Below are 25,561 nucleotides of genomic sequence, written 5' to 3' on the forward strand. Positions count from 1 at the left end.
ATGACTGACTGGATGACTGGCTGGCTGGCTGGCTGACTGGCTGGCTGGCTGGCTGACTGGATGACTGACTGGATGACTGGCTGGCTGACTGGGTGACTGACTGGCTGGCTGACTGGCTGGCAGGTAGACTGGATGACTGACTGGCTGGCTGACTGGATGACTGGCTGGCTGACTGATTGACTGACTGACTGACTGACCGACTGACTGGCTGGCTGGCTGACTGACTGGATGACTGACTGACTGGCTGGCTGGCTGACTGGATGACTGGCTGGCTGGTTGACTGACTGGCTGACTGACTGACTGGCTGGCTGACTGACTGACTGGATGACTGACTGACTGACTGGTAGACTGGCTGGCTGGCTGGCTGGTAGACTGAATGACTGGCTGGCTGATTGACTGACTGACTGGCTGGCTGGCTGGCTGTGGCTGGCTGGCTGACTGGCTGGCTGGCTGGATGACTGGCTGACTGGCTGGTAGACTGGCTGGTAGACTGGTAGACTGGCTGGCTGGCTGACTGGCTGGCTGGCTGACTGGCTTGTAGACTGGTAGACTGACTGGCTTGTAGACTGGTAGACTGACTGGCTGGCTGGCTGGTAGACTGGCTGGTAGACTGGTAGACTGGCTGGCTGGCTGACTGACTGGCTGGTAGACTGGCTGGCTGACTGGCTGGCTGGATGACTGGCTGGCTGACTCGCTGGCTGTGGCTGGCTGGCTGTGGCTGGCTGGCTGACTGGCTGGTAGACTGGCGGGCTGGCTGACTGACTGACTGACTGGCTGGCTGACTGGCTGACTGGTAGACTGGCTGGTAGACTGGTGGACTGGATGGCTGGCTGGCTGGTAGACTGGTAGACTGGCTGGTAGACTGGCTGGCTGGCTGGCTGGCTGACTGACTGACTGGCTGACTGACTGACTGACTGGCTTACTGACTGGCTGACTGGCTGACTGACTGACTGGCTGACTGGCTGACTGGCTGACTGGCTGGCTGACTGACTGGCTGACTGACTGGCTGACTGACTGGCTGACTGACTGGCTGGCTGACTGACTGGCTGACTGGCTGACTGGCTGACTGGCTGGCTGACTGACTGGCTGACTGACTGGCTGACTGACTGGCTGGCTGACTGACTGGCTGACTGACTGGCTGACTGACTGGCTGGCTGACTGACTGACTGGCTGACTGACTGACTGACTGGCTGACTGACTGACTGGCTGACTGACTGGCTGGCTGACCAAACAACTGTTACATCTCCACAGCACTGGAAGATGTTGATTCGATTGATTTTAGGAACACAAAAAACAACAGGATGTTTATTTAACAGTCCTTCCTGTCATATTTCATAACATCTGGGGGTTGATCAGGACGGGAAAACATCAGATATGGGCCGAGATTCAATCCAATTGTGTTTGTAAACAATGCAGCTTTTAAGGGCAAACGTTACCATGTTGTCTCTGATCACATTCAAGGTAAATGTGGCAGATGTCAGCCCAATACCTTCAAATGTCACGCTTTAGCATCCCAGGCATGATATCTGTTCTAGAGTCAACATGAGAAATGTTCCAGAACATTCCCATAGACATAGATTCTGTAAAGCAGACATTACATGGATAAAGTGGCTTCCTCTCCTCTGCACTGCAAGGTGATAGAGCTGGACCAATCAGGCTAGAGAAAACACCAGGCTTCCTCTCCTCTGCACTGCAAGGTGATAGAGCTGGACCAATCAGGCTAGAGAAAACACCAGGCTTCCTCTCCTCTGCACTGCAAGGTGATAGAGCTGGACCAATCAGGCTAGAGAAAACACCAGGCTTCCTCTTCTCTGCACTGCAAGGTGATAGTGACAAGGAGAGGACAGGAGACAAGGAGAGGACAGGAGACAAGGAGAGGACAGGAGACGAGGACAGGAGACGAGGACAGGAGACGAGGACAGGAGATGAGGACAGGAGAGGACAGGAGACAAGGAGAGGACAGGAGACAAGGAGAGGGCAGGAGACAAGGAGAGAAAAGGAGACAATGAGAGGACAGGAGACAAGGAGAGGACAGGAGACAAGGGGAGGACAGGAGACAAGGAGAGGACAGGAGACAAGGAGAGAACAGGAGACAAGGAGAGAACAGGAGACAATGAGAGGACAGGAGACAAGGAGAGGACAGGAGACAAGGAGAGGCAGCTGGTTCAATCTCAGTATGCCAATCATGAGGTCTCTCCTGGAGTCAATATGAATGCTTTTGCAGTGATTATCCCTCTCACTCCTTCATAGTGATGATTATCCCTCTCACTCCTTCATAGTGATGATTACCCTCTCACTCCTTCATAGTGATGATTACCTCTCACTCCTTCATAGTGATGATTACCTCTCACTCCTTCATAGTGATGATTACCTCTCACTCCTTTATAGTGATGATTACCCTCTCTTTAGTAGTGGTGAGTAGGAGGGTAGACAGAGAGACGAAGAGGAGAGAGGAGGGTAGACAGAGAGACGAGGAGGAGAGAGGAGGGTAGACAGAGAGACGAAGAGGAGAGAGGAGGGTAGACAGAGCGACGAAGAGGAGAGAGGAGGGTAGACAGAGAGACGAAGAGGAGAGAGGAGGGTAGACAGAGAGATGAGGAGGAGAGAGGAGGTTAGACAGAGAGACAAGGAGGACAGAGGAGGGTAGACAGAGAGACGAGGAGGACAGAGGAGGGGTGAAGATGATTGAATAGAGAATAATATAAATGACAGCCCCAAACAGTCTCCCCCTTCTCTACTCCCTCTCTCCCGGGTTCCTAGTGCTGCCATGGCAACTTCTAGGAGGGTTAAGATGGCTGGTTCTGTGATGAGTCTTTGTCGTTAGACAAACCGCTGCTACTGTGGCTACAGACAGACAGACAGACAGACAGACAGACAGATTGTGGCTCCATCCCAAATATGTTTAAATGGTATGAAAGTGCAGTATACACTTTATGCACCCTAGAAAGAAGGATAACGGAGGGGGCAAGACCCTTTAGGGATGGAGGAGAGAGAGAAAGGGGTGAGAGGAAGGGAGCACAGTCCCAAACCTGAAGATGGACAGATCAGAGAGCGGAGAGGATAGATGCGTAATTCTCCTTCACTCCGTCTCAGTTCATTTCTCAGAATTGGTGTTGATTAGGATGTGTTTATTGAATTGTTCTTTCTCCCTCTCATACCCCCCCTCTCTCTCTCTCTCTCTACATCTCCCCCTCTCTCTCTCTCTACCTCTTCCCCCTCTCTCTCTCTCTACCTCTCCTCCCCCCTCTCTCTACCTCTTCCCCCCTCTCTCTCTCTACCTCTCCCCCCCTCTCTCTCTACCTCTCCCCCCTCTCTCTCTCTCTACCTCTCCCCCCCTCTCTACCTCTCCCCCCCTCTCTCTCTATCTCCCCCCTCTCTCTCTACCTCTCCCCCCTTTCTCTCTACCTCTCCCTCTCATCCCCACTCTCTCTCTCTCTCGCTCTCTACCTGCCCCGCCCCCCCTCTCTAGGAGTCTCAGGGTTTGTCTATCTCTCTGGCCTCTACCAAAGTCTGTAATTCATTGGCTGAAGGGGGTGGACCAGTCACTGAATGTAAGCAATGATCTCTCTCTCATTTATATATATATACAGTGCCTTGCGAAAATATTCGGCCCCCTTGAACTTTGCGACCTTTTGCCACATTTCAGGCTTCAAACATAAAGATATAAAACTGTATTTTTTTGTGAAGAATCAACAACAAGTGGGACACAATCATGAAGTGGAACGACATTTATTGGATATTTCAAACTTTTTTAACAAAAATTGGGCGTGCAAAATTATTCAGCCCCTTTACTTTCAGTGCAGCAAACTCTCTCCAGAAGTTCAGTGAGGATCTCTGAATGATCCAATGTTGACCTAAATGACTAATGATGATAAATACAATCCACCTGTGTGTAATCAAGTCTCCGTATAAATGCACCTGCACTGTGATAGTCTCAGAGGTCCGTTAAAAGCGCAGAGAGCATCATGAAGAACAAGGAACACACCAGGCAGGTCCGAGATACTGTTGTGAAGAAGTTTAAAGCCGGATTTGGATACAAAAATATTTCCCAAGCTTTAAACATCCCAAGGAGCACTGTGCAAGCGATAATATTGAAATGGAAGGAGTATCAGACCACTGCAAATCTACCAATACCTGGCCGTCCCTCTAAACTTTCAGCTCATACAAGGAGAAGACTGATCAGAGATGCAGCCAAGAGGCCCATGATCACTCTGGATGAACTGCAGAGATCTACAGCTGAGGTGGGAGACTCTGTCCATAGGACAACAATCAGTCGTATATTGCACAAATCTGGCCTTTATGGAAGAGTGGCAAGAAGAAAGACATTTCTTAAAGATATCCATAAAAAGTGTTGTTTAAAGTTTGCCACAAGCCACCTGGGAGACACACCAAACATGTGGAAGAAGGTGCTCTGGTCAGATGAAACCAAAATTGAACTTTTTGGCAACAATGCAAAATGTTATGTTTGGCGTAAAAGCAACACAGCTCATCACTCTGAACACACCATCCCCACTGTCAAACATGGTGGTGGCAGCATCATGGTTTGGGCCTGCTTTTCCTCAGCAGGGACAGGGAAGATGGTTAAAATTGATGGGAAGATGGATGGAGCCAAATACAGGACCATTCTGGAAGAAAACCTGATGGAGTCTGCAAAAGACCTGAGACTGGGACGGAGATTTGTCTTCCAACAAGACAATGATCCAAAACATAAAGCAAAATCTACAATGGAATGGTTCAAAAATAAACATATCCAGGTGTTAGAATGGCCAAGTCAAAGTCCAGACCTGAATCCAATCGAGAATCTGTGGAAAGAACTGAAAACTGCTGTTCACAAATGCTCTCCATCCAACCTCACTGAGCTCGAGCTGTTTTGCAAGGAGGAATGGGAAGAAATGTCAGTCTCTCGATGTGCAAAACTGATAGAGACATACCCCAAGCGACTTACAGCTGTAATCGCAGCAAAAGGTGGCGCTACAAAGTATTAACTTAAGGGGGCTGAATAATTTTGCACGCCCAATTTTTCAGTTTTTAATTTGTTAAAAAAGTTTGAAATATCCAATAAATGTCGTTCCACTTCATGATTGTGTCCCACTTGTTGTTGATTCTTCACAAAAAAATACAGTTTTATATCTTTATGTTTGAAGCCTGAAATGTGGCAAAAGGTCGCAAAGTTCAAGGGTGCCGAAAACTTTCGCAAGGCACTGTATATATATATATAATCTTCATGTACCCCATCTATTTCTCTTTATTTTTCATTCCTCTCTTTGAAATACAACTCCTACAAATCACAACTCTTACAAAACTATCTCTAACTTCCTTTAAACACAGAGACATACAAATCCACAAGTTTATCAGACTCATTGTATCCCTTTTAACTCTCTCCTTTTCTCCCTCCCTCCCTCCCTCCCTCCCTCCCTCCCTCCCTCCCTTCCTCCCTCCCTCCCTCCCTTCCTCCCTCCCCTCCCCCCCTCCCTCCCCCAGCTCAGCCAGTAGTAGAGGATGAGATCCCGGCGGTGCCTGTCTCCATATCAGAGCGCTACAGAGTGGGACGTACTTTGGGAGATGGTAACTTTGCGGTGGTCCGGGAATGTGTGGAACACTCTACAGGCAGAGAATACGCCCTGAAGATCATTAACAAGGGCCGACGCCAGGGCAAGGTGAGGGGGGGTAACAGGGGGTGTGGGGAGGGGGAGAGGGGAGGGGGAGAGGGGGTAACAGGGGGTGTGGTGGGGGAGATGGGGTAACAGGGGGTGAGGGGAGGGTGAGGGGGTGTAACAGGGGGGTCGGGGGTAACAGGGGGTGAGGGGAGAGGGAGAGGGGAGGGGAGGGGGCGGGGGTGTAACAGGGGGAGAGAGGAGGGGGAGAGGGTGTAACAGGGGGATGGGGGGGGTAACGGGGGAGGGGATAAGGGGGGGTGAGGGGAGGGGGAGAGGGTGTAACAGGGGGTGAGATGGGGAGATGGGGTAACAGGGGGTGAGGGGAGGGGGAGGGGGTGTAACAGGGGGGTCGGGGGTAACAGGGGGTGAGGGGAGGGGGAGAGGGGAGGGGGTGTAACAGGGGGAGAGGGGAGAGGGGAGGGGGAGAGGGTGTAACAGGGCGTGAGGTGGGGGAGATGGGGTAACAGGGGGTGAGGGGAGGGGGAGGGGGTGTAACAGGGGGGTCGGGGGTAACAGGGGGTGAGGGGAGGGGGAGAGGGGAGGGGAGGGGGAGGGGGTGTAACAGGGGGAGAGAGGAGGGGGAGAGGGTGTAACAGGGGGAGAGGGGAGGGGGTAACGGGGGGAGGGGGTAAGGGGGGTGAGGGGAGGGGGTAACGGGGTGAGGGGAGCAAGGAGGTCAATATGGGTAGGAAGGTTGGGGGGGCAAAGGGAGAAGGAGTCAATTATGCTCAATAAGGGTGAGAGGGATCAAGAGGGGTCAATGAGGGTGGGAGGTGGCTCTTTTCCAGGGCACATCCACATTTTATTATATATCTTGTAGGTTTACATTAATATAAACATTGATTTATTTTTCTGAATTAATATTTAGTTTGGCTGTGTTAGTAGTGTTGATAAGTACAGTAGCTGGTCTCTAACGGTCTGTCTCATCTCCTTCTCCACTTCCTCATCCTCCTGTTCCTTCTCGTCCTCTTCCTCCCCTCATCCTCCTCCTCCCCCCAACAGGAGCAGATGATCCAGAATGAGGTAGCCATCCTCAGGAGGGTGAAACACCCCAACATTGTCCTGCTGATTGAGGAGATGGACACTTACAGCGAGCTCTACCTGGTCATGGAACTGGTTAAGGTACGCAGCCCTGGGGGGTGTGTCTCTGTTATACCTGGGGTATAGCCAGGGTAAAGCCTCCAGTCATGACTGTTGTTCCAGAACCAGGAGGAGTCTTGACCGTTACAGGAGGAGTGTCTTGACCGTTACAGGAGGAGTGTCTTGACAGTTACAGGAGGAGTCTTGACAGTTACAGGAGGAGCCTTGACAGTTATCAGGAGGAGTCTTGACATTTACAGGAGGAGCCTTGATAGTTATCAGGAGGAGCCTTGACAGTTACAGGAGGAGCCTTGACAGTTACAGGAGGAGCCTTGACAGTTACAGGAGGAGCCTTGACAGTTAGAGGAGTCTTGACAGTTATCAGGAGGAGTCTTGACAGGTACAGGAGGAGCCTTGACAGTTAGAGGAGTCTTAACAGTTATCAGGAGGAATCTTGACAGTAACAGGAGGAGCATTGACAGTTAAAGAAGGATACTTGGCAGTTACAGGAGGAGTCTTGACAGTTACAGGAGGAGTCATGACAGTTATCAGGAGGAGACTTGACAGTTATAGGAGGAGAGTCTTGACAGTTACAGGAGGAGTCATGACAGTTACAGGAGGAGTCTTGACAGTTGCAGGAAGAGTCATGACAGTTATCAGGAGGAGTCTTGACAGTTACAGGAGGAGTCTTGACAGTTACAGGAGGAGTCTTGACAGTTACAGGAGTATTGAAAGTTTTCTAATTTTAATGACTGTGTGTGTGTGTGTGTGTGTGTGCGTGTGTGTGTGGAGCCTATTTTAAGCTGCTGCTCCACTTAGTCCTCTCAGGGACCCTGACAGGAAGGGTGTGTGTGTGTGTGCATAGATTAATGTGTGATGTGTGTCAGGTGAGAATTGAGGACACCTCTGCTTCCTCAGGACACTGCTTCACACACAGTTTTTTTGAATAATCACAAACAAAAACAATCATTCCCAATTGGCATTGTATTAATATTGTTGCATGTCATTGTGTGTTTTGTCCACAGGGGGGCGATCTGTTCGATGCCATCACGTCCACTAACAGATACACGGAGAGAGACGCCAGCGGGATGCTGTACAACCTGGCCGACGCCATCAAATACCTCCACAGCCTCAACATCGTACACAGGGACGTCAAACCAGAAAACTTACTGGTACGTCATGTACGTGTGTGTGTGTGTGTTTGTGTGTGTGTGTGTGTGTGTGTGTGTGTGTGTGTGTGTGTTTGTGTGTGTGTGTGTGTGTGTGTGTGTGTGTGTGTGTGTGTGTGTGTGTACCCTATAATGACAAAGAAAAGACAGGTTTTTAGAAGTTTTTGCAAATGTAATTAACAATAAAAAAATCTGAAATGTCTCATTTACATAAGTATTCAGACCCTTTACTCAGAACTTTGTTGAAGCATCTTTGGCAGTGATTACAGCCTCAAGTCTTCTCGGGTATGACTCTACAAGCTTGGCACACCTGTATTTTGGGGAGTTACTCACATTCTTCTCTGCAGATCCTCTCAAGCTCTGTCAGGTTGGATTGGGAGCATCGCTGCACAGCTATCAGGTCTCTCCAGAGATGTTCGATTGGGTTCAAGTCCGGGATATGGCTGGGCCACTCAAGGACATTCAGAGACTTGTCCCGAAGCCACTCCTGTGTTGTCTTGGCTGTGTGCTTAAGGTCGTGGTCCTGTTGAAAGATGAACCTTCGCTGCAGTTTGAGGTCCTGCGTGCTCTGGAGCAGGTTTTCATCAAGGATCTCTCTGTACTTTGCTCCGTTCATCTTTCCCTCGATCCTGACTAGTCTCCAAGTCCCCACCACTGAAAAACATCCCCACAGCATGATGCTGCCACCACCATGCTTCACCGTAGGGATGGTGCCAAGTTTCCTCGAGACGTGACCCTTGGCATTCAGGCCAAGGAGTTGAATCTTGTTTCTCATGGTCTGATAGTTTTTAGGTGCCTTTTGGCAAACTCCAAGTGGCATGTCATGCCTTTTACTGAGGACTGGGTTCCATCTGGCCACTCCACCACAAAGGCCTGATTGGTGGAGTGCTGCAGAGATGGTTGTCCTTCTGGAAGGTTCTCCCGTCTGTTCTTGGTCACCTCCCTGTCCAAGGCCCTTCTCCCCCGATTGCTCAGTTTGGCCGGTTCGAAACGTCTTCCATTGAGTTCATGGGGACCTTCAATGCTGCAGAAATTTGTTGGTACCCTTCCCCAGATCTGCGCCTCGACACCATCTCGTCTTGGATCCCTATGGACAATTCCTTCGACCTCATGGCTTGGTTTTTGTTCTGATTTGCACTGTCAACTGTGGGATCTTATATAGACAGGTGTGTGCCTTGTCCAATCAATTGAATTTACAACAGGTGAACTCCAATCAAGTTGTAGAAACATCTCAAGGATGATCAATAGAGAGAGAGAGAGAGAGAGAGAGAGAGAGAAAGAGAGAGAGAGAGAGAGAGAGAGAGAGAGAGAGAGAGAGAGTCCCCCCTGCAGTGATGCAGTCATCTCTCCCTCCTTCTTCCCTCTTTCTTCCTTCTGTCTCTATCTTCACATCTTTCACACTCCTACACACACACACACACACATACACACACACACAAAAATGACTCAAGTAAAAGTGAAAGTCACCCAGTAAAATAGTTCTTGAGTAAAAGTATTTGGTTTTAAATATATATATATATATATATATATATATATACTTAAGTATCTAAAGTAAAACTACAAATGATTTAAAATTCCATACATTAAGCAAACCAGATGGCACCATTTTCTTGTTTTAAAAAATGTATTTACAGATAGCCAGAGGCACACTACAACACTCATTATTTACAAACAAAGCATTTGTGTTTAGAGAGTCCATCAGATCAGTTTAGTCAGATCAGAGGCAGTAGGGCGGTTCTCTTGGTAAGTGTGTGAATTGGACCATTTCCTGTTAAAATGTAACGAGTACTTTTGGGTGTCAAGGAAAATGTATGGAGAGAGAAAGTGCATTATTTTCTTTAGGAATGTTGTAAAAGTTGTCTAAAATAAAGTAAAATAGGCCCCTTTTTTCTCCACTTCCTGTCTGAATGACATTCCCAAAGTAAACTGCCTGTAGCTTAGGCCCAGAAGCCAGGAAATGCATATAATTAGTACCATTAGAATCAAAACACTTTGAAGATTGTAGAACTGTTAAAATAATGTCGGAGAATATAACACAATAGGAGAAAATCCAAAGAAAAACCAACCGGAAATGTTTTTTTGAGAGAGACCATGCTCTTCCATTGGCAAGTATAAGGACATATTCAATTCTAGCTTCCACAGGGTGTCAGCAGTCTTTGTTCAAGGTTTCAGGCTTGTAACTTGAATAACGAAGAAGAAATAACCGTTTTAGTGGAAGGACACAGTCTTGGAAATGTGTGTTTTGGCTCGACATGTAGACAAGATGCACCTGTTAAAATGGGTTTCCTATTGAACATACTTCTTTCCGTAATAAATATTATTGTTTGATTACATTTTAGGATATCTGAGGAGTAAACAGAAACGTATTTTGACTTGTTGAAACAAAGTTTAGGGGTAGATGTTTGGATTCCTTTTTCTGCATGTTGCCAGCAGCATACCACGCTGCATACCGCCCTGCATACCACCCTGCATTATCACCCTGCATACCAATGCTGGCTTGCTTCTGAAGCTAAGCAGGGTTGGTCCTGGTCAGTTCCTGGATGGGAGACCAGATGCTGCTAGAAGTGATGTTGGAGGGCCAGTACGAGTGGACTACTCAAATCGATGGCGCCAACTAAACAAACTTTTTGGGAGATAAAGAAGGATTTTATCTAGCAAAACAACACTACGTGTTATAGCTGAGACCCTTTGGATGACAAATCATAGGAAGATTTTCAAAAAGTAAGTGAATATTTCATCGCTATTTGTGAATGTATGAAACCTGTGCCGGTCGAAAAATACAGAGCAGTTAGATTAACAAGAATTTAAGCTTTCAGCTTAAGACACTTGTATGTATCTAAATGTTTAATATCCATAATTTGTATGATTATTTATTTGAATCGCGCATCCTCCGGTTTCACCAGAAGTTTAAGCGGGACGTAGTAGTACTCTAAGTGTTTTTACTGTTTTTACTTTACACCAAAAGTCCCCAAAGACTCGGAGATCTCTAACTCTTTAACCTTTATAAAAGACAAAAGTAGCTACATGACTGAATCATGTCATGAATCATGCCACATAAATGTATTCACTGGAAGTATTCAGTGTGAATACATGTCACTGGAAGTATTCAGTGCATTACAGTGACCACATGATAGATATTCTAGTATTAACTATATTATATTTTTAATGTTACATCTCTCCTCTCCTCTCCTCCCCCCTCTCCCTTCTCCTCTCCTCTCCATTTCTCCTCCTCTCCTCTCCTCTACCTCTCCTCTCCTCTCCTCTCCTCTCCTCTCCTCTCCTCTACCTCTCCTCTCCTCTCCTCTCCTCTCCTCTCCTCTCCTCTCCTCTCCTCTCCTCTCCTCTCCATTTCTCCTCCCCTCCTCTCTACTTCTCCTCTCCTCTCCTCTTGTCTCCTCTCGTCTCCTCTCCTCTCCCCTCTCCCTTCTTCTCTCCTCTCCCCTCCAGGTGTATGAGCATGCTGATGGCAGTAAGAGTCTGAAGTTGGGAGACTTTGGTCTGGCCACGGTAGTAGACGGACCTCTCTACACAGTCTGTGGGACACCCACATATGTAGCACCCGAGATCATCGCAGAGACAGGGTACGTGTGTGTCTCCTGACCCCCCCCTCTCTCTCTCCCTCTCTCCCCCTCTCTCTCTCTCTCCCTCGTCCACCTCCCTCTCTCTCTCCCACCCCCTCTCTCTCTCTCCCTCCCTCCTCTCTCTCTCTCTCTCTCTCTCTCTCTCTCTCCCTTCCTGTCTCTCTCTCTCCCTCGCTCTTTCTCTCTGACCTGTGTATTCTCTCTCTCTTTGTGTTCTAGGTATGGCCTTAAGGTAGATATCTGGGCAGTAGGAGTCATCGCCTACATCTTGTTGTGTGGCTTCCCTCCCTTCCGCGGGTAAGATCAACTGAATCCTGACTGCACAGTTATGGTGAAGTACACAAACAAACTGTCCCGCTGTATACGCAATCCCTTTCCAATCTGACATGTAATACTGACAAAAAAAACGTCTTCATTTTGATGAATCAACGTCTGGAGTGGAATCCAGAGCTTCAGTGATTGGTGCCGTACCCCGTCATGTGGTTGGAAGGAGGCAGTGCTGAATCTCTGAGCCCAGAGAAAGGCTATCGGCATGCCAACAACATCGTATGGAACCAGCACTGATATTTATTTTTAGTTTCAGAGTTCTGATACAACAAAGGTGGGTTGCGTAGCAACAGCGCTAGTAGCTAGCTAACACCAGTCAGATGAGTGGAAAGCTACAAACAACGGAAGTTATATCTATTTATATCTTTATAGGTTTTTCCACATGACTGAAGTCATCTGTGTAAAACCATGGGCCTTGACAGTTGCGTGTAACAGGCATATAAGAGAGCGAATGTCCTATCCAACTAACGTTGTTAGTTGACAGTAACGTTCGCTAGCTACAAGCTAACAAGTCTGTTATGTTAACTGTATGGACGGCACCGGCACAATTCAATGATGACAATATACAGTAACCAGTCAAAAGTTTGGACACAGCTACTCATTCAAAGGTTTTTCTTTATTTTTTGCTATTTTTTACATTGTAGAATAATAGTGAAGACATCAAAACTATGAAGTAACACATTAGGACTCATGTAGTAACCAAAAAAAGTGTTCAAGAAATCAACATATATTTTAGATTCTTCAAAGTAACCATCCTTTGCCTTTGATGACAGCTTTGCACTCTCTTGGTATTCTCTCAACCAGCTTCACCTGGAATGCTTTTCCAACAGTCTTGAAGGAGTTTCCACATATGCTGATCACTTGTTGGCTGCTTGTCCTTCACTCCACAGTCCAACTCATCCCAAACCATCTCAATTGGGTTGAGGTCAGGTGATTGTGGAGGCCAGGTCATCTGATGCAGCACTCCATCACTCTCCTTCTTGGTCAAATAGCCCGTAAACATCCTGGAGGTGTGATTTGGGTCATTGTCCTGTTGAAAAACAAATGATTGTTCCACTAAGCGCAAACCAGATGGGATGGCGTATCGCTGCAGAATGCTGTGGTAACCATGCTGGTTAGGTGTGCCTTGAATTCTAAATAAATTAACAACAGTGTCACTAGCAAAGTACCCCCACACCATCACACCACCTCCTCCATTCTTCACGGTGGGAACCACACATGCAGAGATCATCCATTCACCTACTCTGCGTCTCACAAAGACACGGCGGTTGGAACCAAAAATCTCAAATTTGGATTCTTCAGACTAAAGGACAGATTTCCACCGGTCTAATGTCGCAAGAGGTTAACCTTTTGCGACTAGCAAACCCGTATCCGGGAGCGTAATCATAGCCTCCAACGAATTAGCATAACGCAGCGGACATAAATACCCCTAGAAACTTTTCCTATTCATGAAAATTACAAATGAAATCAAATAAATATATTCAAACACAAGCTTAGCCTTTTGTTAACAACACTGTCATCTCAGATTTTCAAAATATGCGTTACAGCCAACGCTAGACAAGCATTTGTGTAAGTTTATCATGGCATAATGCTATGCTAGGCTCTGCTGGCAGCAGGCAACATTTTCACGAAAATAAGAAAAGCAACCAAATTAAATCATTAACCTTTGAAGAACTTCGGATGCTTTCACTCAGGAGACTCCCAGTTAGATAGCAAATGTTCCTTTTTTCCAAAAATATTATTTTTGTAGGCGAAAAAGCTCCCGTTTCTTCATCATGCTTGGCTGAGAAATCGACCGAAAAATGCTACAACTACAACGCCAAACTTTTTTCAAAATTAGCTACATAATATCGACAGAAACACGGCAAACGTTGTTTAGGATCCATCCTCAAGGTGTTTTTAACAAATATATTCGATAATATATCCGTCGAGGCAGTTGGTTTCTCATAAGAAGCGTTTGGAAAAATGGCTACCTCAGTATTTTACGTACAGTCACAATGCTGTAGACACCTTGGGGAATGCGTGGAAAACGTAAGCTCATTCGTAGCTCATTCACAGCCATATAAGGAGTCATTGGCATGAGGCGGTTTCAAAAAATGCGGCACTTCCTGATTGGATTTTTATCTGGGTTTCGCCTGTAACATCAGTTCTGTTGCACTCACAGACAATATCTTTGCAGTTTTGGAAACATCAGAGTGTTTTCTTTCCAAAGCTGTCAATTATATGCATAGTCGAGCATCTTTTAGTGACAAAATATCTTGTTTAAAACGGGAACGTTTTTCATCCAAAAATGTTAATAGCGCCACCTAGTCGCAAGTAGTTAAAGTAATGATGGACTGTCGTTTATCTTTGCATATTTGAGCTGTTCTTGACATAATATGAACTTGTTTTTTTACCAAATAGGACTGTCTTCTGTATACCCCCCTTACGTTGTCAAAACACAACTGATTTGGCTTGAATGCATTAAGAAGGAAAGACATTCCAAATTAATTTTTAGTGTTAATTGAAACGCATTCCAGGTGACTAACTCATGAAGCTGGTTGAGAGAATTCCAAGAGTGTGCAAAGCTGTCATCAAGGCAAAGGGTGGCTACTTTGAAGAATCTCAATTTGTTCCACACTTTTTTGGTTACTACGTGATTCCATATGTGATATTTCATAATTTTGATGTCTTCACTATTATTCTACAAATGTAGAAAATAGTAAAAATAAAGAAAATGAATGAATGAGTAGGTGCGTCCGTACTTTTGACTGGTACTGTAGTTATTCCACATTACTCCACAAACAAAGCACAGTTAGCTGGACAAAGTTCAAACACCAAACGTTGTGAAACTGCCACGCTGCTAATGTATAATACATGAAATGGGCTTTGCTCATCTCACGTTAAAGTTACTCCATACAAGTCAATCTGGCTTGCTTAGCAATGTAGCTAGCTAACGTTACAGGCCTTGCCTTATGCATTAATTCAGTCTGCTCCCACATCTGTCAATTACATTTTATTCTTGTCATTACAGTCCAGATGTTCAAGTTAGTTTTCAATGTATTTCCCGAAAACCTGAAGTCGCCATCCAAGTGAAAAGTAGAAAGTAGCAGGGTGGTTATAAAGGGGTTAAAGGTTAAACAACACCAACATCAGATGCTTGCTTACACGACCGTTTGCGCAGTCAAAAGAAAATGTCATGTTTACTAACTTGGCTAGCTATGTGACTGTTTTCAACACAACTGGCCATTGTAAACTGGTTCGAGATCTGAATGCTGATTGGCTGACAGCCCTTAGCCGTTACTGCTGTAATAAGTTGGTAACCAGTTTATAATAGCAATAAGGCACCTCAGGGGGTTTGTGATATATGGCCAATATACCACGGCTAAGGGCTGTATCCAGGCACTCCGCGTTGTGTCGTGCTGAAAAAAACAGCCCTTAGCTGTGGTATATTGGCCATGTACCACAATCCCTCAGACCTTATTGATTAAATATACCAGACCCCCTCTGGCCTTATTGATTAAATATACCAGACCCCCTCTGGCCTTATTGATTAAATATACCAGACCTCCTCTGGCCTTATTGATTAAATATACCAGACCCCCTCTGGCCTTATTGTTTAAATATACCTGACCCCTCTGTCCTTATTGATTAAATATACTAGACCTCCTCTGGCCTTATTGATTAAATATACCAGACCCCCTCTGGTCTTATTGATTAAATATACCAGACCCCCTCTGGCCTTATTGATTAAATATACCAGACCCCCTCTGGCCTTATTGATTAAATATACCAGACCTCCTCTGGCCTTATTGATTAAATATACCAGACCTCCTCTGGCCTTATTGATTAAATATACCAGACCTCCTCTGGCCTTATTGATTAAATATACCAGACCTCCTCTGGTCTTATTGATTAAATATACCAGACCTCCTCTGGCCTTATTGATTAAATATACTAGACCTCCTCTGGTCTTATTGATTAAATATACTAGACCTCCTCTGGCCTCATTGATTAAATATACCAGACCTCCTCTGGCCTTATTGATTAAATATACCAGACCTCCTCTGGCCTTATTGATTAAATATACCAGACCCCTCTGTCCTTATTGATTAAATATACTAGACCTCCTCTGGCCTTATTGATTAAATATACTAGACCTCCTCTGGTCTTATTGATTAAATATACCAGACCTCCTCTGGCCTTATTGATTAAATATACTAGACCTCCTCTGGTCTTATTGATTAAATATACCAGACCCCTCTGGCCTTATTTATTAATTATAAGATATTGTATATTTAATGTTTTGATGTGTTTTTCTCTGTTGTGTATAGGAGCAGTGATGACCAGGAGGTGTTGTTTGACCAGATCCTAATGAGGCCGCTGGAGTTCCCTCTCCTTTACTGGGACAATGTGTCAGAGACTGCCAAGGAGCTGATCAGGTCCATGCTGCAGGTGGAGGTGGATCAGAGATACACTGCAGTACAGGTGTTGGAGCACCCTTGGGTCAAGGTGAGTAGAACCTCTCCCCTCATACTCTACCATACTATACCATTGATTCACCATCTTGGTCCTTGGGGACGATCAGGGCTTAACACGTGTTTGTCTTTGCCCGTGTCCAGACGATGGCACGTCAGCTCTGCTTCTAGCTCATAAGCAGTATTTAGTTGTCTTGCGTGTTTTTTCATACAAGCATTTCACTACAACCCGCAATAATATATGTGTATGTGACCAATCACATCTGCTAAATATGTGTGTTTGACCAATCACATCTGATTGGAACATCTAACATTCTACTCTGTGTGATTGCAAACCTTGTTCTATATAATCTATCTATAGTCCATCTATATAATCTATCTATCTATAGTCCATCTATATAATCTATTTATCTATAGTCCATCTATATAATCTATCTATAGTCCATCTTTATAATCTATCAATAGTCCATCTATATAATCTATCTATCTATAGTCCATCTATATAATCTATCTATAGTCCATCTATATACAGTGGGGCAAAAAAGTATTTAGTCAGCCACCAATTGTACAAGTTCTCCCACTTAAAAAGATGAGAGAGGCCTGTAATTTTCATCATAGGTAGATTTCAATTATGACTAGTAAAAATGAGAAATAGAATTCAAGAAAATCACATTGTAGGATTTTTAATGAATTTATTTGCAAATTATGGTGGAAAATAAGTATTTGGTCAATAACAAAAGTTTATCTCAATACTTTGTTATATACCCTTTGTTGGCAATGACAGAGGTCAAACATTTTCTGTAAGTCTTCACAAGGTTTTCACACACTGTTGCTGGTATTTTGGCCCATTCCTCCATGCAGATCTCCTCTAGAGCAGTGACGTTTTGGGGCTGTTGCTGGGCAACACGGACTTTCAACTCCCTCCAAAGATTTTCTATGGGGTTGAGATCTGGAGACTGGCTAGGCCACTCCAGGACCTTGAAATGCTTCTTAACCTGTTGGATCTCTAGGGGCGCTATTTCATTTTTGGATAAAAAACGTTCCCGTTTTAAGCGTGATATTTTGTCACGAAAAGATGCTCGACTATGCATATTCTTGACAGTTTTTGAAAGAAAACACTCTGAAGTTTCAGAATCTGCAAAGATATTGTCTGTAAGTGCCCCAGAACTCATTCTACAGGCGAAACCAAGATGATGCGTCAAGCAGGAAATTAGCAGAATCTCTGAAGCTCTGTTTTCTGCTATCTAACTGAGAGTCTCCTCATTGAAAACATCCGAAGTTCTTCAAAGGTAAATTATTTTATTTGAAGGCTTTTATGTTTTTGTTGAAATCTTGCGTGCTGCATGCTAACGCTAATGCTAACGCTAAATGCTACGCTAGCTAGCCACTTTTACACAAATGATTGTTTTCCTATGGTTGAGAAGCATATTTTGAAAATCTGAGATGACAGTGTTGTTTACAAAAGGCTAAGCTTGAGAGATGGCATATTTATTTCATTTCATTTGCGATTTTCATGAATAGTTAACGTTGCGTTATGGTAATGAGCTTAGGTCTGTAAATAGAGTCCCAGATCCGGGTTTGGTCGACGCAACAGGTTAAGAAGCCACTCCTTCGTTGCCTGGGCGTTGTGTTTGGGATCATTGTCATGCTGAAAGACCTAGCCACGTTTCATCTTCAATGCCCTTGCTGATAGAAGGGGGTTTTCACTCAAAATCTCACGATACATGGCCCCATTCATTCTTTCCTTTACACGGATCAGTCGTCCTGGTCCCTTTGCAGAAAAACAGCCCCAAAGCATGATGTTTCCAACCCCATGCTTCACAGTAGGTATGGTGTTATTTGGATGCAACTCACGACGAGTTGAGTTTTTACCAAAAAGGTATATTTTGGATTCATCTGACCATATGACATTCTCCCAATCTTCTTCTGGATCATCCAAATGTTCTCTAGCAAACTTCAGATGGGCCTGGACATGTACTGGCTTAAGCAGGGGTACACGTCTGGCACTGCAGGATTTGAGTCCCTGGCGGCGTAGTGTGTTACTGATGGTAGGCTTTGTTACTTTGGTCCCAGCTCTCTGCAGGTCATTCACTAGGTCCCCCCGTGTGGTTCTGGGATTTTTGCTCACCGTTCTTGTGATCATTTTGACCCCACGGGGTGAGATCTTGCATGGAGCCCCAGATCGAGGGAGATTATCAGTGGTCTTGTATGTCTTCCATTTCCTAATAATTGCTCCCACAGTTGATTTCTTCTAACCAAGCTGCTTACCTATTGCAGATTCAGTCTTCCCAGCCTGGTGTAGGTCTACAATTTTGTTTCTGGTGTCCTTTGACGGCTCTTTGGTCTTGGCCATAGTGGAGTTTGGAGTGTGACTGTTTGAGGTTGTGGATAGGTGTCTTTTATACTGATAACAAGTTCAAACAGGTGCCATTAATACAGGTAACGAGTGGAGGACAGAGGAGCCTATTAAATAAGAAGTTACAGGTCTGTGAGAGCCAGAAATCTTGCTTGTTTGTAGGTGACCAAATACTTATTTTCCACCATAATTTGCAAATAAATGTATAAAAAATTCTACAATGTGATTTTCTGGATTTTTTTCCCTCATTTCGTCTGTCATAGTTAAAGTGTACCTATGATGAAATTACAGGCCTCTCTCATCTTTTTAAGTGGGAGAACTTGCACAATTGGTGGCTGACTAAATACTTTTTTGCCCCACTGTAATCTATATATCTATACTCTATCTATATAATCAATCTATCTATAGTCTATCTACCCTCACTACCTACAGTACAGGTTGTCTACAACGTCTCAGAAACTTTCTTGTACATCATGTCAATCTATAGTTTATCTATATAATCAATCTATCTATAGTCTATGTACCCTCACTACCTACAGTACAGGATGTCTACAACGTCTCAGAAACTGTCTTGTACATCATGTCAATGTTTTTTCAGTTTGAACATCCAACGTTTTACTGTGGGTCTTAAATAGGATTAATGTAGTGTGAAGGGAAAACTTATTCTCTCTCCTCTCCTCTCCTCTCCTCTCCTCTCCTCTCCTCTCTTTTCTTCTCCTCTCTTCTACAATTCTCTCTCCTCTCCTATCCTCTATTTCCTCCTCTCCTCTCCTCTCCTCTCCTCTCCTCTCCTCTCCTCTCCTCTCCTCTCCTCTCCTCTCCTCTCCTCTCCTCTCCTCTCTCCTCTCCTCTCTCTCTCTGCAGGATGGCGGTGTGTCAGAGAATGAACAGGAGCTGTCAGTAGCAGGAAAGTTAAAGAAGCACTTCAACACCGGCCCTAAAGCTAATGACACTACCGCCGGGGTGTCTGTCATTACGGTAAGCACCGCCCAGGAAAGATTGATGCTGAGATGTCTGTTGTTGTTTTTTTACACGGCACCACTAAGTTGTACTGGCTTTGTCTTTGGCTCTCAGTCTGAATGGTCCTGGTTTAGAAATCTAAATGTAGTGGTTTCCACTGGTTTGATACCTGCAAAGGTTACATGTTTTACTGGTTTCTCTATAAGTCCTACTGGTTTAAACCTGGTTTCTCTGATTGTTACTGGTTTTAAAGCTTACTGGTTTCTCTATAAGTCCTACTGGTTTAAACCTGGTTTCTCTGATTGTTACTGGTTTTAAAGCTTACTGGTTTCTCTATAAGTCCTACTGGGTTAAACCTGGTTTCTCTGATTGTTACTGGTTTTAAAGCTTACTGGTTTCTCTATAAGTCCTACTGGTTTAAACCTGGTTTCTCTGATTGTTACTGGTTTTAAAAGGTTGACTGTACTTGTTTCTCTTTAAATCCTACTGGTTTTAAAGGTTACTGGTTTCTCTTTAAGTTATACTGGTTTTAAAGGTTACTGGTTTTTCATTAAGTCCTACTGGTTTTAAAGGTTACTGGTTTCTCTATAAGTCCTACTGCTTTTAATGGTTACTGGTTTCTCTATAAGTCCTACTGGTTTTAAAGGTTACTGGTTTTTCATAAAGTTATACTGGTTTAAAAGGCTACTGGTTTCTCTATAAGTCCTAGTGGATTAAAAGGTTACTGGTTTCTGTGTTCTGTTGTCCAGTTGGAGCACAGCTTCTGTTTGCAGCGCTCTGGGTCGTTGGACTTCTACCAGCACCCGGCCATGTACTGGATAAGGTATGACCTCCCGTTGTCACAACAACCATGTCCGCTCCGTTTCCTGTGGCACACCGTGCTGATTGGCTGCTTGATTTGGCTGCTTGCTTCTGTGTGCTCCATCAGCCCCACCCATGTCCTGCCCCCCGCTCCCTCTCATAGACCTCCTTTCATAGACCTCCTCTCTTAGACCCCCTCTCATAGACCTCCTCTCATAGACCTCCTCTCATAGCCCTCCTCTCTTAGACCCCCTCTCATAGACCCCCTCTCATAGACCCCCCTCTCATAGACCTCCTCTCATAGACCTCCTCTCATAGACCTCCTCTCTTAGACCCCCTCTCATAGACCTCCTCTCATAGACCTCCTCTCATAGACCTCCTCTCTTAGACCCCCTCTCATAGACCCCCCTCTCATAGACCCCCCTCTCATAGACCTCCTCTCATATACCTCCTCTCATAGACATCCTTTCATAGACCTCCTCTCATAGACCTCCTCTCATAGACCCCCTCTCATAGACTCCCTGTCATAGACCTCCTCTCCTATCATCTCTAATTCCTCTCCTCCTCCTCCACTCCTCTCTAATTCCTCTCCTCCTCCTCCTCTCCTCTCATCTCTAATTCCTCTCCTCCTCTCCTCTCATCTCTAATTCCTCTCCTCCTCCTCCTCCCATCTCTAATTCCTCTCCTCCTCCTCTCATCTCTCATTCCTCTCCTCCTCCTCCTCTCATCTCTAATTCCTCTTCTCCTCCTCTTCTCCCATCTCTAATTCCTCTCCTCCTCCTCCTCCCATCTCTAATTCCTCTCCTCCTCCTCTCCTCTCATTTCTAATTCCTCTCCTCCTCCTCTCCTCTCATCTCTAATTCCTCTCCTCCTCCTCCTCTCATCTCTAAATCCTCTCCTCCTCCTCTCCTCTCATCTCTCATTCCTCTCCTCCTCCTCTCCTCTCATCTCTAATTCCTCTCCTCCTCCTCCTCTCCTCTCATCTCACATTCCTCTCCTCCTCCTCTCATCTCTAATTCCTCTTCTCCTCCTCTCCTCTCATCTCTCATTCCCCTCCTCCTCCTCCTTTCATCTCTAATTCCTCTTCTCCTCCTCTCCTCTCATCACTCATTCTTCTCCTCCTCCTCCTCCCATCTCTAATTCCTCTCCTCCTCCTCCCCTCTCATGTCGCATTCCTCTCCTCCTCCACTCCTCTCTAATTCCTCTCCTCCTCCTCTCCTCTCATCTCTAATTCCTCTCCTCCTCCTCTCCTCTCATCTTTAATTCCTCTCCTCCTCCTCCTCTCATCTCTAATTCCTCTCCTCCTCCTCTCCTCTCATCTCTCATTCCTCTCCTCCTCCTCTCTAATTCCTCTCCTCCTCCTCCTCTCCTCTCATCTCGCATTCCTCTCCTCCTCTCATCTCTAATTCCTCTTCTCCTCCTCTCCTCTCATCTCTCATTCCTCTCCTCCTCCTCCTCTCATCTCTCATTCCTCTTCTCCTCCTCTCCTCTCATCTCTCATTCCTCTCCTCCTCCTCCTCTCATCTCTAATTCCTCTCCTCCTCCTCTCCTCTCATCTCTCATTCCTCTCCTCCTCCTCCTCCCATCTCTAATTCCTCTCCTCCTCCTCCCCTCTCATGTCGCATTCCTCTCCTCCTCCTCTCAACTCTAATTCCTCTCCTCCTCCTCTCCTCTCATCTCTCATTCCTCTCCTCCTCCTCTCCTCCCATCTCGCATTCCTCTCCTCCTCCTCTCATCTCTCATTCCTCTCCTCCTCCTCCTCCCATCTCTAATTCCTCTCCTCCTCCTCTCCTCTCATCTCCCATTCCTCTCCTCCTCCTCCTCTCATCTCTAATTCCTCTGCTCCTCCTCTCCTCTCATCTCTCATTCCTCTCCTCCTCCTCCTCCTCCCATCTCTAATTCCTCTCCTCCTCCTCTCCTCTCATCTCGCATTCCTCTCCTCCTCTCCTCTCATCTCTCATTCCTCTCCTCCTCCTCCTCATCTCTCATTCCTCTCCTCCTCCTCTCCTCTCATCTCTCATTCCTCTCCTCCCCTCCCCTCCTTTCATCTCTCATTCCTCTCCTCCTCCTCATCTCTCATTCCTCTCCTCCTCCTCTCCTCTCAACTCTAATTCCTCTCCTCCTCCTCTCCTCTCATCTCTCATTCCTCTCCTCCTCCTCTCCTTCCATCTCGCATTCCTCTCCTCCTCCTCTCATCTCTCATTCCTCTCCTCCTCCTCCTCCCATCTCTAATTCCTCTCCTCCTCCTCTCCTCTCATCTCCCATTCCTCTCCTCCTCCTCCTCTCATCTCTAATTCCTCTGCTCCTCCTCTCCTCTCATCTCTCATTCCTCTCCTCCTCCTCCTCCCATCTCTAATTCCTCTCCTCCTCCTCTCCTCTCATCTCGCATTCCTCTCCTCCTCTCCTCTCATCTCTCATTCCTCTCCTCCTCCTCCTCATCTCTCATTCCTCTCCTCCTCCTCTCCTCTCATCTCTCATTCCTCTCCTCCCCTCCCCTCCTCTCATCTCTCATTCCTCTCCTCCTCCTCCTCCTCTCCACTCATCTCTCATTCCTCTCCTCCTCCTCTCCTCTCATCTCTCATTCCTCTCCTCCTCCTCTCCTCTCATCTCATATCTTACTTATCCTGCTCACCTCTCTTTTACCCATGCTCCTCTTCTATAACCCACAATCCTCAGCGTGAGTGTTGTCCCTGTGAGCATCGGTCCTGATTGGCTGACGCGTGTCTCCTCCCCCCTCAGGCCACCGCTCTTGATAAGGAGGGGCAGGTTCTCAGACGAAGACGCAACCAGGATGTGACCTCATGCCTGTTGCCGTTGATGACAACAACAACAAAAATGGACATACCGCCCAGCTACCTCCCAGCCTGACCATCACCCCCCTCTCTCTGATCTTTAACCTCGTCTCCGCCCTTAATCCCTCCCATAGCACCATTCTCACGGGAGAGGTGAAGAGGTGGAACAGGGAACAGGGGACGGCCGATAGTCCAAAATCAGGAAAAGAAGAAGGGAGAAAAAGAGAAACATTGTCCCATGGGACAGAGAGCTGGAGATCTGGGCAGACGTGTCAGTTAACCCTTTGTGAGGATCTATGCTCAACATGGTAACGGGCCACCTCCACTAGTCTGGGTCAACATGGTAACAGGTCACCTCCACCAGTCTGGGTCAACATGGTAATGGGTCACCTCCACCAGTCTGGGTCTACATGGTAACAGGTCACCTCCACCAGTCTGGGTCAACATGGTAATGGGTCACCTCCACCAATCTGGATCAACATGGTAACAGGTCACCTCCACCAGTCTGGGTCAACATGGTAACAGGTCACCTCCACCAGTCTGGGTCAACATGGTAACAGGACACCTCCACCAGTCTGGGTCAACATGGTAACAGGTCACCTCCACCAGTCTGGGTCAACATGGTAACAGGTCACCTCCACCAGTCTGGGTCAACATGGTATCAGGTCACCTCCACCAGTCTGGGTCAACATGGTAACAGGTCACCTGCACCAATCTGGGTCAACATGGTAACAGGTCACCTCCACCAGTCTGTACAACATGGTAACAGGTCACCTCCACTAGATACAGTCTGGGTCAACATGGTAATGGGTCAACTCCACCAGTCTGGGTCAACATGGTAACAGGTCATCTCCACTAGTCTGGGTCAACATTTTAATGGGTCACCTCCACCAGTCTGGGTCTAAATGGTAACAGGTCACCTCCACAAGTCTGCTCAACATGGTAATGGGTCACCTCCACCAATCTGGATCAACATGGAAACAGGTCACCTCCACCAGTCTGGGTCAACATGGTAACAGGTCACCTCCTCCAGTCTGTACAACATGGTAACAGGTCACCTCCACCAGTCTGGGTCTACATGGTAACAGGTCACCTCCACCAGTCTGGGTCAACATGGTAACAGGTCACCTCCTCCAGTCTGTACAACATGGTAACAGGTCACCTCCACCAGTCTGGGTCTACATGGTAACAGGTCACCTCCACCTGTCTGGGTCAACATGGTAACAGATCACCTCCACCTGTCTGGGTCAACATGGTAACAGGTCACCTCCACCTGTCTGGGTCAACATGGTAACAGGTCACCTCCACCAGTCTGGGTCAACATGGTAACAGGTCACCTCCACCTGTCTGGGTCAACATGGTAACAGGTCACCTCCACCAGTCTGGGTTAACATGGGAACAAGTCAACTCCACCTTTCTGGGTCAACATGGTAACAGGTCACCTCCACCAGTCTGGGTCAACATGGTAATTGGTCACCTCCACCAGTCTGGGTCAACTTGGTAACAGGTAACCTCCACCAGTCTGGGTCAACATAGTAATGGGCCACCTCCACCAGTCTGGGTTAATATGGTAATGGGCCACCTCCACCAGTCTGGGTCAAGATGGTAACAGGTCACCTCCACCAGTCTGGGTCAACATGGTAACAGGACACCTCCACCAGTCTGGGTCAACATGGTAACAGGTCACCTCCACCAGTCTGGGTCTACATGGTAACAGGACACCTCCACCAGTCTGCTCAACAATGTAACGGGTCACCTCCACCAGTCTGTTCAACACGGTAACAGGTCACCTCCACCAGTCTGGGTCAACATGGTAACAGGTCACCTCCACCAGTCTGGGTCAACATGGTAACAGGACACCTCCACCAGTCTGGGTCAACATGGTAACAGGTCACCTCCACCAGTCTGGGTCTACATGGTAACAGGACACCTCCACCAGTCTGCTCAACATTGTAATGGGTCACCTCCACCAGTCTGGGTCAACATGGTAACAGGTCACCTCCACCTGTCTGGGTCAACATGGTAACAGGTCACCTCCACCAGTCGGGGTCAACATGGTAACAGGTCACCTCCACCAGTCTGGGTCGACATGGTAACAGGTCACCTTCAATAGTCTGAGTCAACATGGTAACAGGTCAACTCCACCAGTCTGGGTCAACATGGTAACAGGTCACCTCCACCAGTCTGGGTCAACATGGTAACAGGTCACCTCCACCAGTCTGGGTCAACATGGTAACAGGTCACCTCCACCAGTCTGGGTCTACATGGTATGAGGTCACCTCCACCAGTCTGGGTCTACATGGTAACAGGACACCTCCACCAGTCTGGGTCAACATGGTAACAGGTCACCTCCACCAGTCTGGGTCAACATGGTAACAGGT

General features: G+C 46.5%; 1 protein-coding gene across 2 annotated transcripts in view; it reads left to right on the top strand.

Annotated features, from left to right (window-relative positions):
* Positions 1-23,765, top strand: part of LOC110534821 (serine/threonine-protein kinase DCLK1-like) — a 114,054-nt gene extending 90,289 nt beyond the window's left edge. For both annotated transcript variants that reach the window (XM_036989463.1, XM_036989464.1), the window contains 10 exons: positions 3,470-3,551; positions 5,482-5,657; positions 6,660-6,779; positions 7,763-7,909; positions 11,354-11,487; positions 11,707-11,784; positions 16,128-16,305; positions 19,492-19,605; positions 20,337-20,410; positions 23,128-23,765. In XM_036989463.1, coding sequence (XP_036845358.1) covers positions 3,470-3,551; positions 5,482-5,657; positions 6,660-6,779; positions 7,763-7,909; positions 11,354-11,487; positions 11,707-11,784; positions 16,128-16,305; positions 19,492-19,605; positions 20,337-20,410; positions 23,128-23,185 — 1,161 coding nt within the window. In that variant the 3' untranslated portion in view covers positions 23,186-23,765. The remainder of the gene's footprint in view (positions 1-3,469; positions 3,552-5,481; positions 5,658-6,659; positions 6,780-7,762; positions 7,910-11,353; positions 11,488-11,706; positions 11,785-16,127; positions 16,306-19,491; positions 19,606-20,336; positions 20,411-23,127) is intronic.
* The last annotated feature ends 1,796 nt before the right edge of the window (positions 23,766-25,561 follow it).

This window comes from Oncorhynchus mykiss, chromosome 10 (genome assembly GCF_013265735.2).
Source record: "Oncorhynchus mykiss isolate Arlee chromosome 10, USDA_OmykA_1.1, whole genome shotgun sequence".
NCBI lineage: Eukaryota > Metazoa > Chordata > Actinopteri > Salmoniformes > Salmonidae > Oncorhynchus > Oncorhynchus mykiss.